Source organism: Balearica regulorum, chromosome 6 (assembly GCF_011004875.1).
Source record: "Balearica regulorum gibbericeps isolate bBalReg1 chromosome 6, bBalReg1.pri, whole genome shotgun sequence".
Taxonomy (NCBI): domain Eukaryota; kingdom Metazoa; phylum Chordata; class Aves; order Gruiformes; family Gruidae; genus Balearica; species Balearica regulorum.
Window position 1 is genome coordinate 19,514,564 of NC_046189.1, and position 25,056 is coordinate 19,539,619.

At 35.8% G+C, this 25,056-nt stretch overlaps 1 protein-coding gene across 4 annotated transcripts in view; it reads left to right on the plus strand.

The window, feature by feature from the left end:
• OLA1 (Obg like ATPase 1) overlaps window positions 1-25,056 on the plus strand; it is a 102,606-nt gene that overhangs the window by 74,307 nt on the left and 3,243 nt on the right. For all 4 annotated transcript variants that reach the window (XM_075756630.1, XM_075756631.1, XM_075756632.1 and 1 more), the window contains 3 exons: window positions 20,614-20,754; window positions 21,442-21,538; window positions 23,586-23,708. In XM_075756630.1, the coding sequence (XP_075612745.1) occupies window positions 20,614-20,754; window positions 21,442-21,538; window positions 23,586-23,708 (361 nt within the window). The remainder of the gene's footprint in view (window positions 1-20,613; window positions 20,755-21,441; window positions 21,539-23,585; window positions 23,709-25,056) is intronic.

Here is a 25,056-nt window from a genome sequence, read left to right on the forward strand (position 1 = left end):
GTCTCTACTTATTTTTGTGAATTAATTCTTCTTCATAATTTGATCCATTAGTTAGATTGGAATCAGCAGATAAGATGTCTGCAAGTATTCCATATAGGCGTTTGGTAAAATAAATGAAAATATGGTAGAGAGACATGGAGAACTAGTAAGGAATTTAGTTATTCAAGCTTAAAAAACAAGGTTAAGGTCTTTGTGCTTATACAGTATATTTCTGAAATATTTTTCCATTCTTGTCGAAGTCTAATTTCTGTATTAGTTTTTCCATAAAGATACAGCTATATGCTCAAAGTATATTAAACAGAAGCATGGTTTTAGCTGCCTGCCTTGCAGTGGTGCGAGGTCATGTGATAGCCTTTTGTTTCTGATTTCTAGTTATGTTAGTACCCTATTGACATAGAAGGTAACTAGATTGTTCTGTTAGTGATTTCTGACAAACAGTAATGATTTGATATGCTAAAGCTATTTCTGACAGAAGATAACAAAGTTTTGACAAACATGCATGGCACAGCAAGTGTCCAATTCTAAAGAGCAAAATAAATGCAAACCACCATTATGGGGAACACAAACAGCCTGAAAGCAAGTTATCAGTAAGCAAATAATTGTTGAACTGTTATGAATGGAATAGGATGTTGAAATAGGGCATGATTGGCTGATGTTACATATGTCCTTGATTACCTTCCTTGTGCTTTTATCCTAATAAGTGACATTCTTTGTATTCCCTTGGATGGCTAGACAGTCTGACACTGAAGAAGAATAAATATTGCATGTGGTACACATTAAGCTGTCATCTAGGACAGCATTTATAAAAAGTAACTAGAAAAATTCATAAGAAATTCTGCAGTGCTACAGTTTCCTGGCTCCAGTCATAATTGTCAAAGTTCTTGACACATTCAGGTCTTCTGAAATGATTTGGGTTTACAGTTACTTGGTGTATGAATAATTATTAAGGATTCATTTTCTCTGATGATGCAGACTGTTAATGTTAGTTCTCAAAATGTTGCATTTTCATTAAAGGCTATGTACTAATAAAAAAATAAAATACAAGTGTGGCTTATGTAGCTAGTCCTTTTGCAGAAGTCAGAACCAGGAGATGTATATGTATAAAATAAAAGTAACCGATAAAATTAAAAAGCTCTTTTTCAAATGCTGTCTTAGAATCTCGGTGGCAAATCCATTATGAGCATGCATTGTTACTATTATTCTGCTTTGGAACTAGACCTAATTTTTTGTGTCGAATATCAGTTGTCTTCTGGTTTTCTTCACTGACTTGAAATTAAGACTCAAAAGCAACATAGCAAGATATCATCATCTCTGCAAGGGCAATGGAAAAAAACCCTTTTTGAACTATCTAAGCTAATGAGTTAGTGTTTGAATGGTAATTGTTTTAATCTTTAATTTTGAGAAGAGGGAAGTATAGTAGTTACATTCTCCATACTCTAAAGTCTCTGAATTTCTTGTGATGACTTGTATGTTAACCAAGAAATATTCAGTGTCTTTCCATGTATTTGTCTGTTTTCTAAAAATACCATGATACTCTCTGGAGTTTGACACAATATTTCACTGTAAGTATTTTAAAGGCTTCTTACAGTTCTGTCAGTGACCATGTCAGTGGAACATTTTCACTGTATACTGTGTTCATGGTACAGTCAGGTTTTGCTACATATGAAAATGCAGCCTTCTTCCGTTTGTAGGTACGTGTCTCTCCATTTCTGACAGTATTATTTAACTCGTGACTGGGTTTTTTTACTATTTTACGGAATTAAGAATACCCCATAAGGAAAAATAGCCTGCTACCACCACATCAGGTTACTTGGGGACTAACATAATTTTATAGGTGACATCCCTCTTCAAGTAGCTTGTAACTTACAAGACCTCATTGTGAGTAGCTTGGAATGGGAAAATAGAGCCATTGGCTCTTTCATAAATTTGCATTTAATGTTAATTGAAAAGCCTTAAAATAGTTCTTAGAACAGGGTCAGAAAAAACGTGTATTCGTGGGAACAGATAAAGCTGAAACACCTGTTTGGGTTGAAGAAAGTTTTCTCCAAGTATAACACTGCTCAAATGTTACAGGTAACTGTTAACTCCGTAGACCACTACAGAGCACAAAATGTTTGCCCAACTGGTAAATTGAACTGTAAGTCCCACTGTGGGAAATTGCTTTGCTGTGCTCCAAACAGCAGTTATCTTAGTAATTGTACCTGAATTCTTTTGTGGCTAATAGACAGTTGATGTCCTTCTTACCATGACAGAATTATTTTATTGCAATATTGTTAATTGTAAAAATTTTAGGTAAGATGTGTTCGTGTAGTTCAAGATAGGCTGAGTATGATTTTTAATTGGTGCTCTGAGAGCACTGATTTTTGAGTTGAGAATGTGCATAACCCCGCATTTCACATTCTAAACTGGCGCTCACAACAAGGAGCTTATCAGAGCAAATTGTCTAGTCCATCCCCTTCCTCACTCAAAACCTAATGACCCTTTATCATCATGGTTTAGATTGCTGGACACAGATGTGAGAAAATACAAGTAATCTACAGGTAACTACAGTAGCTGCACTGATGTTCTCAGAGAACTGACTGCTGGGAAGATAAAAAGCTTCCCACAGAGCCTGTGACTTTCCAGCAGCAAAGCACATCATGAGCTCATATATGAAGTTTTATTTGCTGAAGATTCACAATAAGATGCATTAGGACATTCAGCAGGGTCCCTTTTTAGATGAGCACAAGAATTCAGTGGGGTTGTTAGTTGATGCACTAGTGCATGACTTCACACTAAAACTAGAAAGTCCGACAATACCAATAATGTTTCTTTTTGAGAACATCACAAACTACAGCTGTAATATGATATTGATGTTAACGTAGTTTGTTCTTTAGTAGTAAATGATCTAATGTTGTTGGACTTTTTTTTCTTCTTCCTTGTTATGGAAAGTATTGAGGTGGGAAGCAAACATTCTTTAGGAAAAAAACACTGCTGGCTGTTGAAATGCAGTGTTAGCACTACATGCTAGATATGAAGATAGAAGTAAAAGTCTTCTGTGAAAAGACTTGCGCATGATTAACTACTGTCTTTTTTCTCAGCATTTTTTGTTGTAATCATGAAGTAGATCTAAAAATCCCTGTGTAGTGATTGCATACTTTGCCAAGGAATGGGAAGGAAATAAAGTATTTTTCAGATAAGTTTTATGTACTTTAAGGTTAGGAAGGTAATGATCTTGTTTACTATTTTTTTAAATGTTTTTTGTAATTCAAGAAGCTGCTGTAATACAGTTTTTATTTTTAGTCATTCAGTAAGGTTGAAATGTATCGTTAAACCAGATGGGAATGATCAATGTGAATCAGTCTGCACTTTCATTCTCTTCTAAAGTAACTTAAGTATAAGCATAGTTGCTTTTGTAGAAAAATGAATTTGGATGCTGAAATGCTTTTTTGTTTGGGTTTTTTTTATTAATCATCTGTAACTTTTGGGTTTGTGAGGAGATGACATGGCATGGGAGGTACAAGTCCTCCAGAAATGAGGATCCACAGAGGGTGGTATTAATGATTAAGCAGGCAATAGGCATTATAGTGGTGGTCTTTATAGAAAATGCTAATCCTGCAAGAAGCCTGAAACCCAAGCGAAAAAAACCTCCTCTGAACAGCCTCCTTCCACCCAGAAAGAAACAAAAAATAAATCCCACAAACAACATCCCCCTCTCCTCTGGTAGTGCGAATGAGGCAAACTTATGTCTGTTTTCTAATTTAAGTCCTTCCACCCTCTTCAGTTACCCTCAAGGCTTCTGCGTTCTGTTATTGATCTTGGGGAGTTGCTCCATCAGGATTCAGTGCCGCTGCCAGTGGCAGACCTTAAGAGCAAGAGCCGGCAGGGCTGGCTGTAAGGCTGTGGCTCTCAAGCTGAGCCAGTGACCATAGCAGCGGTCTCCTTAATTTTCTGTTCTATCATTCATTCTCCATGAGAGGAAACTACAAGCCACTGTGAAAACTATATAGTGTTTGCTCTTTGTCATTGCCACTTGCCTCTCTTCCACTTTTTTATGCCCATTTTCCAGCTTATGCCAACCTAAAGGGTAACAAGCAGAGGTCCGTATTGCAAAGCCCAGCAGACACTTCCTAAGAAATTAATTTCAGTGATTATACATACCTTTTGGTTCATAGTAAAGATGTGCAGAAATATTTTCTCTTTTTCACTAGCAAATGGGAGCTACAGGAAAAGAGATTCTCTTGTTCTATTTTGTCTTTTGATTGAGAAAGACAAAAAGAAGTAAAGGAGTATACATATTGCAAGATTGATTTCCCCCCCTTTTTTTTTTAATTTTGAGATTAACTATAATGAAATACATATACAAATTGCAGAAAATACTTGATATATCCTTTTTATGATATATACTGTTTCATATTCTGTAGTGGCTTTAATTCTCAATTACAGTAGACACACAGAAAACCAGAAAAATCGGCTGTTGCAAAGTTTTGTTTGAGCTTTTTAAACTGAGTGATTAGCAGAAATAATGACCCTGTCAGCCTTAATCACATTAAAATGTGGTTAACATCATTTAATTTTTTCCACTTAATATGCGAAAATTTCCAGTAGATTTGCACTGAAGGCCATTGAAATTCCATTAGAACAAGAATAAAAATTTCAGGCATCATTTATTCAGAGAGGGAATAAAGGTCTCGACTGAAAACTGCTGAATCTTTCTATAAGGGAAACTATGAATCATTGCATTGAGCAGTACCTTCAGCTTCTACAGTACTGGCTCTGGGTTGCTTCTGAATGAATGGAATGGAATGCATTTGTAGTGTTGTGCTTTTTCTGAAAATTGTAGCATATAAGGCTTGCATAAATCCAGTAAGTGCTTTCTCCTGAAGGATTATTACGTAGTATTTTCTAACTGCTGTAGAGCTGGGGAAATACTTCTGTTTTACGCATCTCATCACTGTGAAGTTCCATACTTTGCATTATTTTCATTAAAACATTAAAAAATATATCCTCTTTCTGATTGATATGTAATGTATAGTTGTGGTTTCTTGGTGGCAAATAGCAAAATGAGGACATGTGCAGCTATGACTAGAATATTGAGTCATATCAAGTCTCCTGCACTCTTGGCATTTCTTGTTGTGGGCTCCACAGGCATGTGCCAACAGTACAGCATACAATAACTGTGTGAACACACTAGAGAAACTATTAACTACATCTTTTTCTGAGAGAAATTTTTCTTTCTAGGAAAGATGCAATGATTGTTAGCTTTAACATGTTTCAGTCTGCTCTATTTAGGTTCCCATTTTTTTGCCCTTTGCCTATGTAAAAAGAAGATTTCATCTGATAAGTGGAGGTCCTGGAAGTACAACTATGTTCTGTGCTTTTCTAGACTCTGTCGAAGGACTTGTATTGAGTATTTCTTTAAAACAAGTATTATTGTGTCTATCTGGTAAGATATAAAACCTTTATTGAGTTGTTGTGTCTCTGGTACTTAAGTAACTATATAGTCGATTGGGGTGGGGGTTTTTTTGTTTTTTAAATTGGTATTTTGTTCCTGAGCCTGGTTCATTTCAGCCTATTACATAATTTGTCCTCTTTCTAGTGGGAAAAATCATTAAAATGCATTGGATTTGTGCAGAACACAGATTTTTAAATTTCTGTATTTGTATGATTTATTTTTTAAATGAAATGTAAGCAAGTGCAGTGGCAAATATTCAATGTAATGCTAAATACTGTGAAATGCACAGCGGCTAAGAAATTTTGCTTTGAAATAGCTGTTACCAAACTTAAGAATTGAGCAGACCTAAGAGGAATTTGGAAGTGCCTCTGATCCAAATGTACCTCTGTATGTTGAGGAACTAAGGAAGCAGAGTAGAAGGTGGGTCCCTGGCCAGGACAAGAACTGTTAACCCCACAAATGAAATAAAAAGAAGTAGGAGTGTGGGAGTGACCAAAAGCTAGGGTAGGAGGGAGACGCGAATTGAATGAAGAGGTGTAATGCATTTGAAAGCATCTTGCTCAAGAGCTGTTGGACCAGGATGGAAAGCTTTGAAGACTGGAGAGTGACACTGGGAAAAGAAACCAGAGTGAACATCAGAATGTGAAGAACTGTCAGATGGGATGGGAAAGTGGCCGTATTTTAGGAAGAAGGGGTAGAAGGAACTGTACTTACTAGATTTTTCTCCTTACAAAGCACGGCATGAAATTCAGAGGTACTATATGTTTTTTGTTTCTCTGCTCTCAGCAAGTATCTGTGACATAGCAGAACGCCTTACCTCTTCACAGCTTCTAGTCTGTCGAGAGGAGAATAGTCACCGTAGCGCCATTAGCTCAAAGATAAATTTGTGTAATGGGTATGCAATGAGTACATTCAGTTTAAAATTGAACATGTTTATTGGTTGCTTTTTCAGAAATTGGAAATTATGTACAGCTATAGTTAGTGTCTTGATACACTGTAATGTTGTAATGGGAAACACTTTGAAGTCAGAAAATGTCAGAATGAAGGTTGCCAATGCATTTCAGAATCCATGTCCTGGCCCAGAGGGTTGTCTGCTCATGGGTGTACCAAATGGCTCCCTTTCCTTTACAGCCAACCTTATCTTGCTCTGTGCAAAGGACAAGCTTGCTCTTGAGGTTGCAGTAGGGTTGGGTAGGATAGGAGACTTCTGATGATGGGATTCTCTTCCTCTGGAGCAAAACTTGATACTGATGTGGAACTGGAGGAGCATAAAGTATGGCTTTATGTCAATATCATTTTACATGCCTGGAGATTTGGTGATGGAGAATTGGGTTTTAGATTTCTGTTTGTGATGCCAAGTAAGAAAATTCCATTAAAATTTTCACACATTTTTAAATAATAATGTTCTTAATTTTCTTCATTTGACCAGTTAGGGTAATGAAGTCCAGTGTTCTCACTAGTGCTATTTTAAAAATGTGTACCTTGGCCAAATTTTGAAATGACTTACTGCCAAGCTGTGATACAAATACTGCAGCCACCTGTTCTGTCTTGCTCATGCTCTTCTCATGAGTGGTACTGGTAACTATATATGGTGTTATGGGCTAATTTTGACCTTTATTACATTTAATTTTTGGAAGAGCAGAACTCAGGAAGTCTAGTTTTCCAAGAGGTTGAGTCTTGTTTCCTTACAACAGTGATTCCTAATTTATACTCGTTCTTTAAAAAGCAGTGACGTGGTGCACTGAACAGCAAGTAGAACCATATTCTGTGGCTCAGGAAGACTTTTTGCACGATGATCGGACTGCCAGCCCACTGCTGCTGGTCTGCTGGCTAGCTCCAGCCAAGTCGGATATGTGGTGGTTGAGTTCTTCATGCCTTTTCCCCAGTGGAAGCATTGGGTTTTACAAAACGTGTAGGAACTTGATTTGTATGAGATTGAGACTTCTTTGTCCCCCTTTTGCATTTCTGCATAGCCTTTATGTACTTCTGAATTCGTAAAGTGTAGTGCTTCCTTGTAACTATATGGTAATCCCTAAATTACTGTAATCCCTCCTCTGCATTCAGTACAGAACCAGTTATTGTTGGTAGCTACGCAAGATAATGACTTTCATAAATTAATTAAGGTTTGGGTTTTTTTTTTTAACAGTAGCTGATCGTTTTGCACTTAGTATTGAGAAGCTGTTCACAGAACCTCGCTGCTGCCTTGGGTTGAAAATGTTCTGCTAATTTCCAGTCTACGTTTTTCCATGGCTGGTTTATTTCATTGGTGGTTCTGGCAGCTTTGTCCTGTAGATTAAATAGTATCTTATCTAATTGGTGTTTACCTCCAGTACTTATTTAAAGCAGACATTATCAATTTTCTCTCTATCTCTGTCATTTACATGAGGTTCCTATTCCTCTGATAATCTCAGACCTTTTCTGAATTTAGCTGACCACAGCTGTGCATAGTACTCTACATGGTTTTTATGAATACCTGATATGCAGACATAATGTGTCCTGTTAAACAAAGGGAAGCATTTCCAGTAGGAAATGACTACATTTGCCTTTTCCCTGTTGCATTGGCTTAGAATTGCTCTGAAGAAGACTAATCCATCGTGATCCCCCTTCTATGTCACTTCCAATTGATGATGACAATGATGACTTTCCTTGAGGAAAATGTCTCCCGCTCTTGTATCGAACATAAACTTTGCATGCAACTAATGTTTGTGTCACAGTCATTAATGTATGTAAACAAGTTCAGTCCTAAGTTTGATTTTTGTGAAACTTGATCAACTTGATCCTTAAACACCAATTTGTTCTCCTGTTAACAGATCCAGTGCATTACTCAGTACACAGCCTGTACAAACCCTCTTCCCCCTCTTCTCCAGCTGAATGAGTAGTTTCACACACAAGCAAACTATCAAATACTTCATCGATTTATTTTTCGTGCATAGAAAATCATATGTCATATCAATGAGAGAATAAATTTGTCAGGGTGTGCTTTATTTTTAGCTTTAAACCAAATTACTTGTGTTTACCAAGGTTATTTTCTATGATAATATCTGCTTTGATGGTGTCATTGCTCAGCTAAACTAAGTCTAAAATAGCATTGTATCTGTTAAGTGACTCCTTGGTGGAGAAATGGATGGACTATCATGTCCCAGAATAACTGCCCACTATGACATTTTAGTATTTTTTCCTTTAGCTAGGTCTGCTTTTAACCATATATTACTTACTAGGGCTCTTGCCTGTTGAGCAGGCCTTTTCCAAACTTAAATTCTATTGCACTTCTAAAATAGAAGAAGAATCTATTTGAGCATTAAAATAGGAACAGTGATTTTCATTGGTTACTGAAACTTTTCTTAGAACTTGTGCTAAAATAGTGTGATTGCTTTAAGCAAATAAACAGTGATTTTAGTGGTAAGAAAAACATCTGCATGCAAGTTGAATAATTGACAACTTCACTATTGCTTTGGGTGTATGTATTATGTTAGTCTTCAGTTGCATGATTGGATGAAGTGTTTTCAACTGCTGTTTTGGATAGAAAGGATGAATATACAGAAAGTAGAAATCATTTTATAGAGGCTGTTGGAAGTCTCGATTTTTTTACTTGGGAGCTGATTAATGTTTTAAATTAATTTTTTAATGACAATGCACAATTATGTGATAGGTTTTTTCTTTTTCAGTGTAACTGTAGATGAGACCACATTCCTTGTAGTATATTCTGTGCATATTTGAAGTACTTTGAGAAAGTGAAATGATGTGATGTTTAGCCACAGAGAAATGTCAAAAACAATGCATTTATATGATATGAAAGATTTGCAAGTGCAAGCTGGCAATTGATAGTAATATTATAATTAGCTCTTTATACAGCCTGTTTTTTATTCATGAACATTTTCATTTATGTTGACAACTATCATGTATGCCACCACACATGGAGCCTTTTCTTTGCTCTGAAGAGACTGAACATGAATTCGTATGTTTTGGGGCTTATGTTCTGACTTTCTATTGAAAGATGGTTTCTGGACCAAGCCATAAAAATTAAAGTAGCTTGCATTTTAAATTAGGCTTTTTGATCCTTCTATTGTTAGTGCTAATGTTTGTAAGGGTAAAACATACTACAGAGTGCTCTAACTTCAAGGTGGAACTTCTTTTCAGTCAAATAATTTTTTGTTGTTAAAATTGCTGGGGGCGGTGAATGCATCCTAATTCCATAATCAATAAGAAAATGAAGATAGGTAAACTAGTAGTTTTATAATAAATCAAATTTTAGTTTTGTGTTTGCAAATAAAAATATTTTGTACACACCCACCCACAGAATAAGAGTATTTATTTCTGACAGAAATTTACTTTGTTGTTCCATTTTCAGCCATAAAAATCTTCGTGTCTAACAGATCCTTTACAGTCCATCAGATAAACGGAGCCTAATTTCAGACACTGATCCAGATACTTATTTCTGCTTCTGAAAAAAATCAAAGTTAGTGTTCCCCTAGGACAGTATGTTTTAGTAGATGATTCAGATATTGTGAATTTTTTTTTCATTTCACCATAGTTTAGACAGGTAAACAGACTGTGTCTGTAGAATTGAACATTTTTGTGACTGCTTTTCAAATTAGTGAAGTGCCTTTCATACAAGGCATCTTTGCACACTGTGAAAATCCCTAACTCATTTAGTGTTTTACTTGGACATGGACATGTTCATATGACAGTACTGTATATGCTGTTGTATTTATTAGGCAGTATTTTGGGGAAATGTATCAGCAGGAGGTAAGACTGAGGCACACCACATAATTTTACGTAAGCATTTTAGAAATTAACCCGACCTTAAGTGCCTAAAGTAGCCTGTGAAAAGAGGAGAGTGAAGATGCCCTTAAGAAGAAAGTGAGAACAGGAGCCCTAATTTAAATGTTCTGAATTGCCCTCAGAAGAGCCTCCTGCTTCATTAACTATATAGGGAGCAGAAGGAGATTAGGTATCTAAATCAGGTGTCTGAAATTAAGCCTTGTAGTCTTTGAGTTGCTGTAGTTTGAATATCAACCATTCAGCTAAACTTTATTGTTATACCGAGAGCTTAGATGATGTTCTTTCTCTGGATAAATATCAAAGTTAATGTCTGATTTATTGAGTAGTGTATTCCAGCCTAATAACAAGTTTGATACTTCCTTCATCAAAAAAACCTCCCACAACTCAGTCCAGTATCACCAGCTTCTATGATTCTTACTACTAGTCTCATTAAAATTGTTTCTTAAGTGTCACTCTCAGTATTGTGTGATCACAAAATGTTAGTACTTGGTAACGGTCCAAGGAGGCGGGGGATATAAGCAGGGGTTATTATTTTAAATGTAATGCTCTCATTGTGGTAATATTTGACTCTTGCAATTTTAATACTTACAAAGTTTTTAACAACTGATGGAGGGAGGAAGGGAGCATTCATGTGAATTCTGTGGTCTGGAGAGGCTCTGCAATTAAGTTCACACAGACTAATTCTGGAGAAGCAAGGAAGGCGTCTCCCTCTATCATGCGTGAGCAGGAGAGGATGCTTCATTAAAACAAGGCGGGGGGGGAATATTCTGCCCCAGTTTGTTTAGGTTTCATTACATTGTTGTGTGATGTTAGTGAAAGCCAAAACTAACACATATTGTAGTCTGCATTTGTGTTGCTCATTGCAGGATTTTTATTTAGCACTAGTGAAATATATTTCCAGTTACTCTTAATAGTGTCTTATTTCATGTGTTGTGTTAATACGTATTTATTTTGTTACACAGGAGTTTTACGTAGATCATATTTTTTTGTTTGGGAGTATGGCCTTGTGTGTGTTTGTGTGCACACAGTACATAAAAGAATCAAAAAATATAAATTTAAAATGGTGGTGTTCGTGTTGTTTCATGTGAAGTTTCTCTTGTTAAGGCATCACATTTTTTCTGATCAAATATTCTATTTATGCATGGCTTATAATGTTTTATGGGAGTATGTATTTGAGACTTTTCTATAATAGCATTGATATGAATTGGCCTACTTTTTTTGTACAGGACCCTTAAGAATACAGTTTTACACGTAACATAATAAGCCCTGTCACGAGGCAAAAGTTAAAATTATCATGCCATAATGTAAACCTGACTATGGTATAGGAATTCTTTCTACTGATCTGTAGTGGTACGTCAATCATCATCCTTTTGCACATAAGTCTTGTGACTGAGATTTGCTGCTTCTGCTATAGTTTATGAATGAGCATTTGTTAAATTATTTTGTTATCGTTTTCAAGATAACCTTTTAAAACTCTGCATTTTATAAATGATAGCAGAGAGAATGACAAGATATGACTTTCCAAAGGCATCTTTTCTGTCCAAAGTGTATGTGTGGCAAGGGGAGCCTGTTATGCCTGTAACTATGAAACGTAATGTGCACGATTTGTTGCAGTCTGCATTGTTATGCAGTTTCATCAGTACTTCAGTCTTGACTGTGCTTGAGCCTTGCTGACAGCAACAGCCATCTCTTTTTTTTTTTTTTTTTTAAGTTAAGACAGAGTTAATTTTCAGAATTGGCAGACCAAGGAGAAGTAGAGACTGTAAGCCCTTCACGTACCAGCAGGTGCTACAGCAGCAGTGTAGTACTGTTTTCATTATTTAAGACATAATTGGTTTAGATCACTTTAATAGGGACCATAATTTGGATAAAGAGATATTATTGAAATCTTGAAAATTATGTAAGAAACTAATGTTTTAAAAATGGATTTAAAGATCTTTATTCTTCCTGAATGATGATTCTTACAAATGGTTAAAATAGGGCTACCTTGACTGACCTTTTGTTAGATGGAATTTGCTGTATGGAGTACTGAAAAATCTTTTCTTACTGGAAGCACTATATAGATTAGCAGAAAAAGTAATTCTGGATTACTTTACCTCTTTCTCTTTGTCTTGATATTTTTGAATTAAAACTTGGTTGTAGGTCATCAACTTGTTTTTTCTATTATGCATGCTTTATTTCTCCTAGTTATAAAAGTATTTTGTCCATTAACTACTGCCTTTACGGGTAGTATCATGTTCTCTGCTATTATTTCTTTCACAATTCCAACATCTTGCAGACCCAAAACAGCTAAAGAAGTTTCATGTCAGCTAAGCCAAATCTTTCTATGAAATATGTTCAAAAAGCGGTCAGTAGTATAAAGTTGTAATTGAAGTGTTATGTCCTTATGTGTTTTTAACATACCATGAAATAGCAAATATCTCCAAGTAGCTTTCTAGACCAGATAAACTGAGAACTGTATACTACTACCATATTATTTTAGACAATTTGTTAACAGAATTATATCTTGAGGGCATGAAGTGCTTTCATATGAATTTCCAGAGCATTGCCTTGATTTCCCCCACCCCCATCAACTAATATTGTTTTCTGCTGTGACGAATCTGTTTTTAAGTGATCTTACACAGGGTAATTTTTGCTCAGGAGTTATGCCATATACAAGCATTCTCCAATAATAAACACCAAAATTCCTGATTGAACCTGTCTTCATGGCATTGCTCTTTTTTTGGGTGGTGGGCTAGCTTAAGGCACTCCTGTCCTTAACAGTCTTCACCTGTTCCTGTACCACCCTTCAGTTATATTGGCACAAGCAGTTGTAAGGATACATGGGAAAGTGAATTTGTCCAGCTTAAAAGAAAGGCTGGAGGGGAGGGGTATGAAAGAAATAAATTCTTCCTCCCTCTCCAAACTGCTTTTTGCCAGGTTATTTTTGTTGGTGAACAGCTTGAGTATGCCTGCAGGGAGTGCTGGTAGGGTCCCTGCTCCACGTGCAGCTGGTAGCAGAAAAGCAAGTGTAACATCTGGATGGATAAGGAGTGGGATGAGAAGCTCATGTCCAGATTATGACAATGTTTCTTTAGAATCTGGGATGCAACATGAACTAAAATAGTAGGTGCAATACCAGTCACCCCATCTAACAAATGATTTTTCAGAATTATAGGGGATTTAAGATAATGGCCATGATAGAGATCAAGGCACTGGAAAAACTTGCTTTGACACACATGAGGCAGAGAGCCTGGGATTACTTACATTTCAAAGGAAAATGTTAAGGAAAGTTATAAACCCATCTGTAATAAATGGCAAATGACAGTGTTGATCAGGAACTTCTTCTTTTCTTCATATGGCATCAGTTGAAATTAGAATGAATTTAAAAAGTGTGAAATCCAGATCTGGTAGAATGAAATACTTTATATACCTATTCTGTCATAAGATTCCTGAGATCATGGGGTCTATCACAAGTCTCTGAAAGTGTTGTGGTAAAGAATTTTAAGGACTATTCCATGGCATGTTTCAAGGCTCAAGTCAATCTGCATTGGAGATGAGTGATATCTAATGTGTGAGATAGGTTCTCCGTGTGGTCTCTTGTGTCTTAGTTCATCTGGATGCAATGACTAAATACTGGAGGGGATACAGACACTAGGAAAGTATGGATGAACTTAAAGCATTCAGGATGCACAGAATAAATGAAGTTCTGAGTTCCAGAGGGGCTGAGAGGAGGCTCTTGACCAGGGAGCAGCCCAGCATGTGGAGGCAGTACTTTTGTTCTGAAGTATTACTAGAAAGTATTTGCAGCTGGGGAGTGGGAAGGGCCTTTTGAAATCTAAAGATTGCTGTGTTCCTCCTGGCCATCTAGGAACTGGGAATAAAAAAATAAATTTGTAAACGTCACTGATGATTTGAAATGGGATGGCCTAGGTCAGTAACAGGTACTCCCAAACCTGTAGATTTGTCATTTTCACAAAAAAACAATCTATCACGGTGGGGAAGAAAGTATCTTTTTCTTCTTTCATGTTTTCCTGTTTAGTCTTCCTTTCTCTTTATGTGGTGCAAGAAGAAAGGGAGATGCTAAAGAAGGCAGGTAGCAATACAAGTTACAGCATGTTAATCTGTTACAACAGAGTACCACCTCTGCTTTCTGCTTTCCGTTCTTAACTTCTGCCACTGACCTATTTTGTGATACAAAATTGTTATATACATTGGTTTCATCATTTTCACCATTCCATTCTTTGCTGATTATATACATTTGGAATGAAAGCTTACTGAGGCTGTGAATGTTGCTTATTTATATAAGAATACATATACATCTATATATATGTACAGCACTGAGAACAGTGGGACCTGGTCTTTGTGGAGTCTGTGCATGCTAACAGAACAGAAGGGAAGGACACCATTTATGAAAACTGTGTCACTGGTGCTTAGGTAAATTAGATCTTCCCTCTCCCACCTCACCAAACCAACTAAATGAAGAGGTACTTATAGTGGAACATTTTGGGACCGGGCAAAAAAAAATAATCCTTGCTTAATTTATCATCATTTTAGATAACTTGTGGGTAATGGGTGAGGCTTCAAAAGACAAAAGAAAGCCACAAAGAGGAAAGAACAAACAAGACGTTAAGTCAATTAATTTTCCTTTAATTTCAAGAAAAATATTGGAACAATACAACTGCTTGTAATCACCTAGAAGCAACCCAATTGTCTTCACAAATTCATATTGTTTATTACTTGTCTAAATTGTCAGATGACTCCACTATTTTGTTTGTGATAAATTTAATGGTTTTGCGTATACTGAAAAAAATAACTACATATTGGGATTCTTATTAAGCCTTTAAAGGTTTCAGTGCCTTACAACATTCTCATAAACAAGTTAAGATGGATTGGCTAGGTGGAAACTACTGGAAGTTGAGTGTGTAAGACTGGTTGGAAGATAAGAAACAGACCATAGTTATCAGTGGTTCACTTTCCAAATGGAAGAGTATCTCATTATAAGATCTGCAGAAGCAGCTGCTGGTTGAGTACTGTTACATATTCTCATTAATGAGCTGGATGAGCATTCTTCTTAAATCTGTAGATGACCCCAAACTAGGAGATGTCCACGTATGTATAGAACAAAATTAGAATTTAGGAGCATCTCAAGTAATAGAAGAAATCATTAGGAAAAAAAAGAGCTAGGGTGCAACTTCTGAGAAGGATTTTATGCAGGAATGATCAACTATGCAAATATAGTATTAAGAATAGCTAGTCAGGCAGGGTCACACAGTAAGTTATAAACTGAGCATGAGATAGTGTTGCAGTGCTGTCACAAAAAAACAAATGCTATACTGGGTTTTATAAACAGGAGAGTCACCTGAAAAATGTGAGAGTTAATCCTCTAGCTATTTTTTAATGCTTATAAGATGTTATTATTGAGAGCTCTGAGGGAGTGCGTTAAGTACCATGAGCTTCCAGGGAATTTTAGACCAATTGGAGAGAGTCCAGAAAAAGGTTCAAAGTTAGAAGTAATATGTGGCTTACAAGGAAAGCTCAAAATAAAAAAAGACCTCAGTTTTTCAGTATGTGAAATGCTGCTCTAAAGAAATAGGGAGTGTGTATTCCCAGTCCATAAGTGTATGGGCTCAGTTAAACTAATGCATTTAAATGGGAATAAAGGTGGCTTAGGCTACACACATGGAAAACTTTTCAACAGTGAGGAACAAAGAACTAAACAGATTGATTTGGAAGGTTTTGAAAATCTGGGGTTGCTCAGTACTGCCAAGGAGAAGAGCCTGTTGGAATTGCTAGGGCCTCTTGTTCTCACTCCTATGTGTAAATCCTTTTTTCAGTCTTTTGTATGTTTTGATCACTTAGTTTGATCTTATCTCATTATGTACATTTGTTTCTTTCCTTCTTGTGGTGCTGCCTGGTATTTTCTTCTTCCCTGGCCTGCTGTTTTGTTTCTGCTGATTCCACTTGTAGTTTAGGTATAGAGCACAAAAACAATTGTTTCTCTTCCATGAATTAGTTGGGTTTTTTTTTTTTGGTCTTACTTGTACAAAAGCGTACTTTCACAAACCACCTTTCTTCTCAGGGGTCACTTTTTCAGATCATCTTGTCTTGCAGGTGTTCACTGAGCTTAAGTTCTCTGCAGCTTCTCTCTTCCATCACTACTTCTGATTTCCATCTGAACTCTGTCTCTGTTCCCAGCTGGATCTCTCATGTGAAACTGTAAAATATTGATTTGTAGTTAATGTACATTCTGCAACTTTTGTACCTCTTTATTTTAGTTGTCTGCAGGTTTTGGTTTCTTCTGCCTCACGAACCATCACCATTTTAAAGTGAAGGCACTCCCTTCTTCACAGCTCCCCTTCTGGTGCTTTTTGCTTACTGGCCTTCTCAATGAGTGCCCTCATTTTTTAAACCCTTACTCCAGGGTTTGTTCTGCATCCTGATTTAATATCAGGAGTTGACTCTAGTGGTTGTCCTGATCCTTCCGTATGTGAAGTCACTGGCTGCTTTCATTTGTTTTTTCTTTGTCAGGCTGATGCAAAGTTAAAACTGGAATGCCCTTAAATGATGTCTTTGTCAGATTTTGGAATCTAGTAGGGACAAGAAAACATCTTGGTCTTCACAGCTTTTCTGAGTTAGTAGTAGCTATGCTGACATCCTTTTGTCCTTCCTTACCTCTTTGTCAGCCAACAGTAACTGTTAAGTGGACGTGAGCATCTTAATTCCTCTTGGCCATTTTCCCTGGTCAGAATTTTGAGTGCTGCCTTCACTTGCAAGTTGTTCAGATCTGGTTTTGTTCTTGTCTTGGTTTTGTTCTTGTGTCAGATTTGTACATAGGTGTCTTTTTAATTGAGTTTTCAATTCAACTTTCGTTTAAGATTTTCTTTTTGCCATCACAGAATGAATGGTTGTCTTACTGTTTCTTGGGTCTATGTTTTTTTCCAGAAAGGATATTTTGTCCATTTGTGGCAAATAGAATCAAATTTCAGTGCAGGAACTTTCTGTAGTTGCTATTGGCACACTCCTCCTCTCCACAGAGCCACCTGGAGGGAAGAACCAAGCCACCTCCCTAGGGGAAGGCTGTTGGATGTCCAGAAATGCTCCGAGAGATCCCTCGCTGTTACTACTGAGTACTACTAGAGCAAGCCAGTAGACGTGGTAGTGCTGGGTTGATGGTTGGACTTGATGATCTTAGAGGTCTTTTCCAAACTTAAAGATTCTATGATTCTATGATTATAAGCCCTTCTTCTGCCCGCTCTATGTTTTATAATCAGAATTTAGTTTTAACTCTACTAATAACAGCATTCTTAGAAACCTAATTAGGAAAGAGGATATTTTTAATTGCTTTTAGTGTGTACATTGTTTTCAGCTTGCTTTGTCAAGAAGAGTTTTCATCTTGAACACTTTCTTGTTTCTTAAAATAGTTTCAGCTGTTAATTATGGTCATTGGTTCTGTCAGTTCTACTGATTTTTTTTTTACACTTTTCATTTTATTACACTTTAGTGGGTTTTTTTTAATTGAGATATTTTTAGGTGTTAATAGTCTTTTCTCTCAGCCTAAAATCCAATACCCTTCATCATTCATTATCAAGTATAGCATGAAATAATGGAGATACTCTAGCATTTGCTTATCTTAACAGAGGCCCAAATGAGTGTACTAATGCTGTCCTTCTACAGACATACAGCATTTCCATGGAGAAATTATGTGCTCAAATAAAACAGACTTTGACATTAATTGTTACCATTTGTTAAGAGAATTTTATTCTGTTTAGCACACTTGGTTATCCCTAACAGGAAAGCAAACTTGCACAATTACTTTACTGATTATTAGTCCAGCATTTTTGCTTTGGGGAAAATTTCATTTACAAATATATCCGTATTATCAGTATTTATATTTGAGTATTTACTTTTTGTTTGTTTGTTTTCTTTATTTTGGTCACCATTAGGGGAATTCCTTGGTACTTTTTAGTAATTCCTGTGACATTGAAAGTCACAAAAGTAAAAGACTGAGGCAGAGAACCCGACTGTCTGTACAGAGTGGGATGCAGTACCTTATTCTTTTAGTGAGGCTGTAGCAGGTCTGATGTCAGTCACTTCAGAGACCTTTAGACCTCAGTGCTCATTTATTGCTAAAATGTACCAGCTCTGCTCCTGCATTATGAAGATCATCTGTCAACACTTTGAGATATTCTCCTTTGTTATTAAGCTTGTGATGCTCTACACTGTCAGGTTTTTTGCCAATTATAGTTAAGGTACAATGGTGTATTCACTGGATCAAAGTCTCACACTGGCGGTAGAGGAATGATTTGTAAGTCTTTATTCATCTGAATTGTACAATAGAATACCTGAGGAATGCAAATAATCCCTCTAAGGACTCAATAGAAAAGCTGTTAAAATGACAGTCTAAGACTATTATTATTCTGAATTGGTGTTTTAGCCAAAGTAATTATTTCTTATCTTGTTGTTCCACAATAGTTCTTAGTTTATTAGTTACAATGACCATATTTACCAAACAGAATTTGAATCCAATTTTTGACATTACTTTCATGCTCATTTCACTTTTTCAAGTTTGCATGTTTCATTCTGTCTTTCACTTGGTACATTATTTAATTAGTTTAGAGACCAATGTTAGATACTTGCTTAAAAAAAAAATTTAAAAAATTATGCACAGATGTTGAAGTACACGTATGAATAGCAGATCCATTTCTAGATACATTTTCTGTAAAAGGCTGGCATTTACAAACTCTGAACTTTGATATCCAGTTTGTTAGCCAAAATAAATTAGTTAACTACAAATGTCAGTTTTAGAAGTACTGTTAAATGTCACGTGTCACATTCAGAAATGCGCCTTAATTGTGATTTTCAGTTCAGACATTTCTGAAAGCAGTAGTGTTTCAGTATCAGTCCTGGATACCACACTATATTTTCATTGGATAACTGGAGGAAAAAAAAGATTAGTATAATGAGGATTGAAAACCACTGATGGGGTATTTATATAAGTAAATGATAGAAGACCAGCCTTATATAACAAACGTGTGAAAACTGTTGAGTGAACTTTTATATTCTTTGTCCCATCTAAAACCCTACTCAGTGGGCCATGCACTTAATCTCATAATAGCTCTGATCCCCTGCTATTTTCTTTGACAAATGTGTGTTGATGAACTTGTGGTTCAGTTCGTTTTTTTCTGAAGTGACATTTGCATTGATTATTTAAAGGTTTGCAGGCCACAGTTTCAAAGCACTTTAGTATAATAGCAGTTAAAACCTTAGTCTAAATCTTGGAGATTAGCAGGACTAAGAAAAAGAACTCAGCAAGCATAAAACCCTGTGCTGTATGGTGGGTGCTTCAGGTCTGAAACATCTATGGCACCCAAAGTACTGTATTTTGTATTTCGTGTCTTAGTGTACAGGGAGTATTTCCATGCCTCTTGAATTTTCTTGCTGAGCATACAGAGTTGTCGTTCTTACCATTCACACCTGTTCAGAAATAGTGCCCTATAAATAACATTGAAGTCCTCACAGGTAATTCATGAATGTCTCCCTTAAAATAAATAATATTTGCAGTCATGAATGTGATGCCTGTGCCTTTGCTTACTGCAAAGATTTTGCTAATTTCAATAGGATATTGAACATTCAAAAACTAGCACCATAAATCTGTAGCTCTAAATTTGTAGCTTAGTTCAACTAAAAAAAAATAATTAGATGTACAGCAAATTATTACTGATGCTGCCAGTTATTGAAGATGAAGAGAAATAGGAAATTTGATTCTTTTTTTAAAAAATAATAGTAGTATAATATCTAGAAGATTTGTCCTAGGGGGGTGGTAGAAAGATGGGAAAAACTAATGGAAACACAGCCCTGTATTTATTAGCTATGGGCATACTCCAAGATCAGTAGCCAGAAAAAAACAGGGTGCTGCTTGCTATCTAGGAGTTTATACAGTGTAGTGTTCTTTTCTGTCTGCTAGTATCAGCTGTCCTAGCCACTGAGATGCTTTTTAAAAAAAAAAAAATAAGAGGAGGAAAAACGGAAGACTTGCCATTTTACCACATTTGATAAATCTCACTCTTGGAAGTCTCAGAAAAATGTACATCCACAGATCTACAAAGTTTTATTCAGTTAGCATTTTAGATTGCAAGTATTTAACCTCTACCAAAAACCTAGTTATTGTCTCAAATTGTGCCTATTTCTGATAGATTAAATGCCAAACAGAAACCAAGAAACAGTGAAATGTTAATGGAGTACACCTGAAGCAATTGCTGCCTGTTAATGCCTTGACCTTGGAAAGCAATACACAAAAAGATGGCATCATAAAACCGTGCAATTCTTATGAATATGTATGTGCTACTTGATAATAATGAATGTGGTACAGCCATGCATGCACTACAAGATAATGTTGTGCCCTTTGTTGTCTACAGGTTGATAAAAATTAAAGAGTGGGTGGACAAGCACGACCCGGGTGCTTTGGTCATTCCTTTTAGTGGGGCCTTGGAACTCAAGTTGCAAGATATGAGTGCTGAGGAGAAACAGAAGTATCTGGAAGAGAACATGACACAAAGGTTAATTAGCATTCATTTTCCCTACACTTTATTATCAACTATTTCCTTGCAGTAATTTAATTGCTTGCGCTGATAGAATAATAAATGACAGAGTAATTACCATTATAAAGAGAGAATCTTCTCCTTTCTTTACCATGAGACAGAGTGAAAAGATTTATTTTAAATTAAGTTTTTAACTGTCATCTGTCATCTCTGTACAGTGTTTTAATTATAACATAGGTATTAGTTATGTATATTTTTGAGAAGGAATGATCACCAAAACTGTTTCGTCATCCATGGGGAGTAGGGACGGTAGAGAAAATTTTGCCATAATTTTTTTGAAGAACGGTAATAAATTGTTTCAATATTGAATTTCATTCAAGCAGTTAAGCTTTCATGACCTGGAGTCCTGAAAATTGCATGAGACCCAAAGTGCTGCGTGATAGGGTGATTTAAATTTATCCCATATTTCTGTATCCTGCGGAATAAACAAATCAAAATACTGTCTTTATGATGCTGCAGTAAAAAAGTAGCTCTTCTGAAGAGAGTTCAAAGAAAAAGGCTACTGCAATTATTGCTGTGTTTAAAAGTACACCTGGTGTCTTCCAAATATGTGATGTCTTTCCATATAAACTGATTACTTGGGGCATTTATCTGTTTTATGTGTATATGTTGAATGAATTGGATTCTTTTTTTTTTTTTTTTCAGTGCTTTAGCAAAGATCATTAAGGCTGGATATGCAGCACTCCAACTAGAATACTTTTTCACTGCAGGCCCAGATGAAGTGCGTGCATGGACCATCAGGGTAAGATTCATACTTATTCATCAGCTATATCCAGTTCCACACTATTGAATTCAGATTGATATCACTGACTTTGAAGTTTGTCATGGTGGCGGTTAGCTAGTCATTACAGATGAGGTTTTTGTCCAGGATAACTTTAATTATTTGTGAGCTGCTGAACAGTGAAAGTGGAGCTGCATTGATTGAGGCAGGTAACAATTGATTCTGCCTATTACATAGTCTGAATTTCTTCATCCTGTAGAATCTGTCTACCCTCCTCCTGTGGTCAGAGATAAGACGTACCAGTATTGTGCTTGCTTAATCTGTGTGACTGGGTTTGTCTGCAGTGAAATTGATGTTGCTTTTCATTTTGTATTCACTAAGTTTGTTTGGGTTGCGGGTGGTTCATTCCTCCTTTGCTTTGCTCGGATTACATTTTCAGCAATAAAAGCAATATAACATCATTATATTCCTCATGGATACAGTTGGGCTCAAAAACCTAAAATCAGTGTGCAGTAATTCAGGTCCTTTACTGACTTTAATATTTAGACCTAGTTTATTTTGGTGGTTTTATATGTTTATCTGGGAACTTATGTAATGCCTAAAATTATATTATGAATTTTAAATATTGATGTAGAATGATTATAGCCATAGAGATCGACTAATATATTCCCAGAGGACAGTAAGAGCTGAGCTGTAGTGGTTTGCATTTGAATGTAAACATTTTAAAATAAAAAGATTTTGAAATGCATGTAGTTACAAACTCTTACCTTAAAAAATCACCAAAATGTCAACTTTTGGAGGTGCAAATCTGTCATTGAGCTGCTGTTTTCTGCATCAGTGTATTTAGTGCTGTGCAGTGAATTTCAGTGCTGTGTTTAATTTCATTCAATTGAATTAATTTGTTTTCATTAATCAACATAATTTCCAGTAAATTTATATTTTTATTAATACTGCTACAGATGTTTGTGTATATGTTTTAGGACATTATTTTCCTAAAAGCACGTTTATTTCTTTAGCCTTTTCATCTCCTCTCCTTTTACATGATAACTGCTAGCTAAAGTCCCTGAAATAGCTACCAAAATAATATAAAAGCAGAAGTTTTGTTGTTCTGATTCTTGTCATAGCTTTTAAAAGGACATTCTGAAACTCCACTTGTTTCAGTAGGAGAAATGCTTGCTCCTTATTAGAAATTTGAAAGCTGGTTTATCTTAAGACTGATTGTAAGTATCTTTGATTTAATGTGCAAAGATATGTAGTCAGGTAAGCATCAGTGAGTAGCCATATTAACCCAATACATCTTTTATTGTAAAAACTGTGCTTTACACTGTCAGACTCCTTAGCACTTTAACATGCTTTATTAAGCAGCCTTTAGGTCACCATTATTTCTCAAATTTCTCTCCACGGTTGTATGTGCACAGAATGTATGTCCTTGTAATTTAAAGCATACAGTTAGAGTGCATTCCCCTCTATTACATAAACTATCTTATAATAGTTGCCTGTGATTTTTATTTTGTAGTGATTCCATTGTTGACATTTTGGTCAGAATACTCATTTTGTTCTATATTGGACTTAGTAAAATTATTCTGAAATAAAAATAAGCTGATATGCAGGGTTTGAGATCCATAAATCATTTTTGATTACAAATGTGGTTTGCCAATGAATGTTATCACTTAATTGAAATTATTTGGACGTAAGTAAAAGTCTTGAGTAATTCAGATTTTAAAGTTATTTAAAAATCTTTATTTTCTTCACTTTCTGTGTGGAGAGCTAGGGATCGAAGTGAATCCCACAACAAAACACAATCATAGCTTCCAAAATCAATACTACTGCTGATACCTATTAGGAAAAACAAAGCTGCCCTTCTTTAATATCAGTTGGTTTATCTGTGGCGAAGGCATCTATCTGTATGTCCCGCTACTGAGAATTACCCAGCTGTATGTGTGACATTTTAACTGATATGAAACAAAGTTTCAGCAGATCCTGAAAGCGTATCAAAAGGGAGAAACCTCTTTCCTGCAGTCAATCTTCTTAAATGCACTTAATTTTCTTCCGGCCTTTCCTTTGACAGAAAGGGACGAAGGCTCCTCAGGCAGCAGGGAAGATTCACACGGATTTTGAAAAGGGATTCATTATGGCTGAAGTAATGAAATATGAAGATTTTAAAGAAGGAGGTTCAGAAGCTGCTGTCAAGGTGAGCTCCCCATCTCTTTCTTCTCCCTTCCTGCATATGTGCTGTTTTTCCATTTCAAATCTGTTTTTCACTGGGAAGAAGTTCTTGATGCTAAGCAAATCTTAACAGTCACCTCTAGCAATAGACCAAAATCTATTTTCATCTTTTACTTAGGAAAGATTTCAAATGCACCAACTTACTGAACAGGTATGCAACTGTTTCAGTATCCGAGATATGACAGTTTATGGACAAATGTCAACACCAAGACCAAATGCTGTGCTAAGTGGGTTTTTTTCTCTATTTACATGTTCGTGTTGAGAATTTAATAAGCTTTAAAATGAACTTGTTTTCAAAAAATCAAATTTTTAAGATGAGAGCAGATTTTTTTAATCACCTCTAAAAGGAAATGCAAGAAGCACAGAAAATCTGTTTCTTCTAATAATGTGTCATCTTGATTTGAGTTTGCAGTAAAGGTATTACAAATGTCAGATGCAAATGGTTAAGAAAATATTGTATTATAAAAAATTACCATTTTTTTCAGGATTAGTGTATTCCACTCCTAGACTCTGATAGGCATAATTAGAATCTTAAAATTTACCATTTCAGTATCTAATTCAATCGCCCTTTGATGTCTTATTCAAAAATGCCATGCTTTACTTTGATTGTTCAGGGTGCCAGTAACAGTTGTGTGTAGTCCATGAAAATATATTACAATAGGCAAAGTTTCCTAACTACTACTATCTACTGAATAGACGGTGAAGATATTTAATGGAAAACTTTTTTCTTGAGCTCATGCTTCTTTGTAGTGATGCTTCTATTAAAAAAGAATTTTATCTGCTTTCTCAACACTAGAGGGCAGAGACTGATTGGGTGCCCAAAGTTATGCCCTTATAGCTGACAAATTATATCTGATTTGAAGTTATTAAATATGAAATGAATGTGTACATGGCAAATAAATGCCATAAGAAAAGCTGTTCTTCTCTGCGTTGCTATTGCATTGTTTCCACTTTCTTTAAGCAGAGAAACTGCCCTTTATTTCATACACAATTGATTTCTCATTTGGCATTGTTGATGCTTTATTAAGATTTGCATTTTATAAAATTGCAATTACAAAGCACATTAGTTTGATTTAATCAATCTCAGTATTTGAAGGCTCCTACTTCTATAATGTGTTAAAGAATTTAAAAGGTTCAGCTTTTTTGTTTGCTATTTGATAGCTTGAAAGGTATGCAAAACTATGATTTCAGATTCAGCTTATTCTCAGTGGTATCACTAAGGAAGATCATACTGAGCAGCGGGACTTTAATAGGTTTGTTTGAACCCCAGGAAGTGAGGGGAAAAAAATCCCAGTATAATTGGTTCGTTGCGG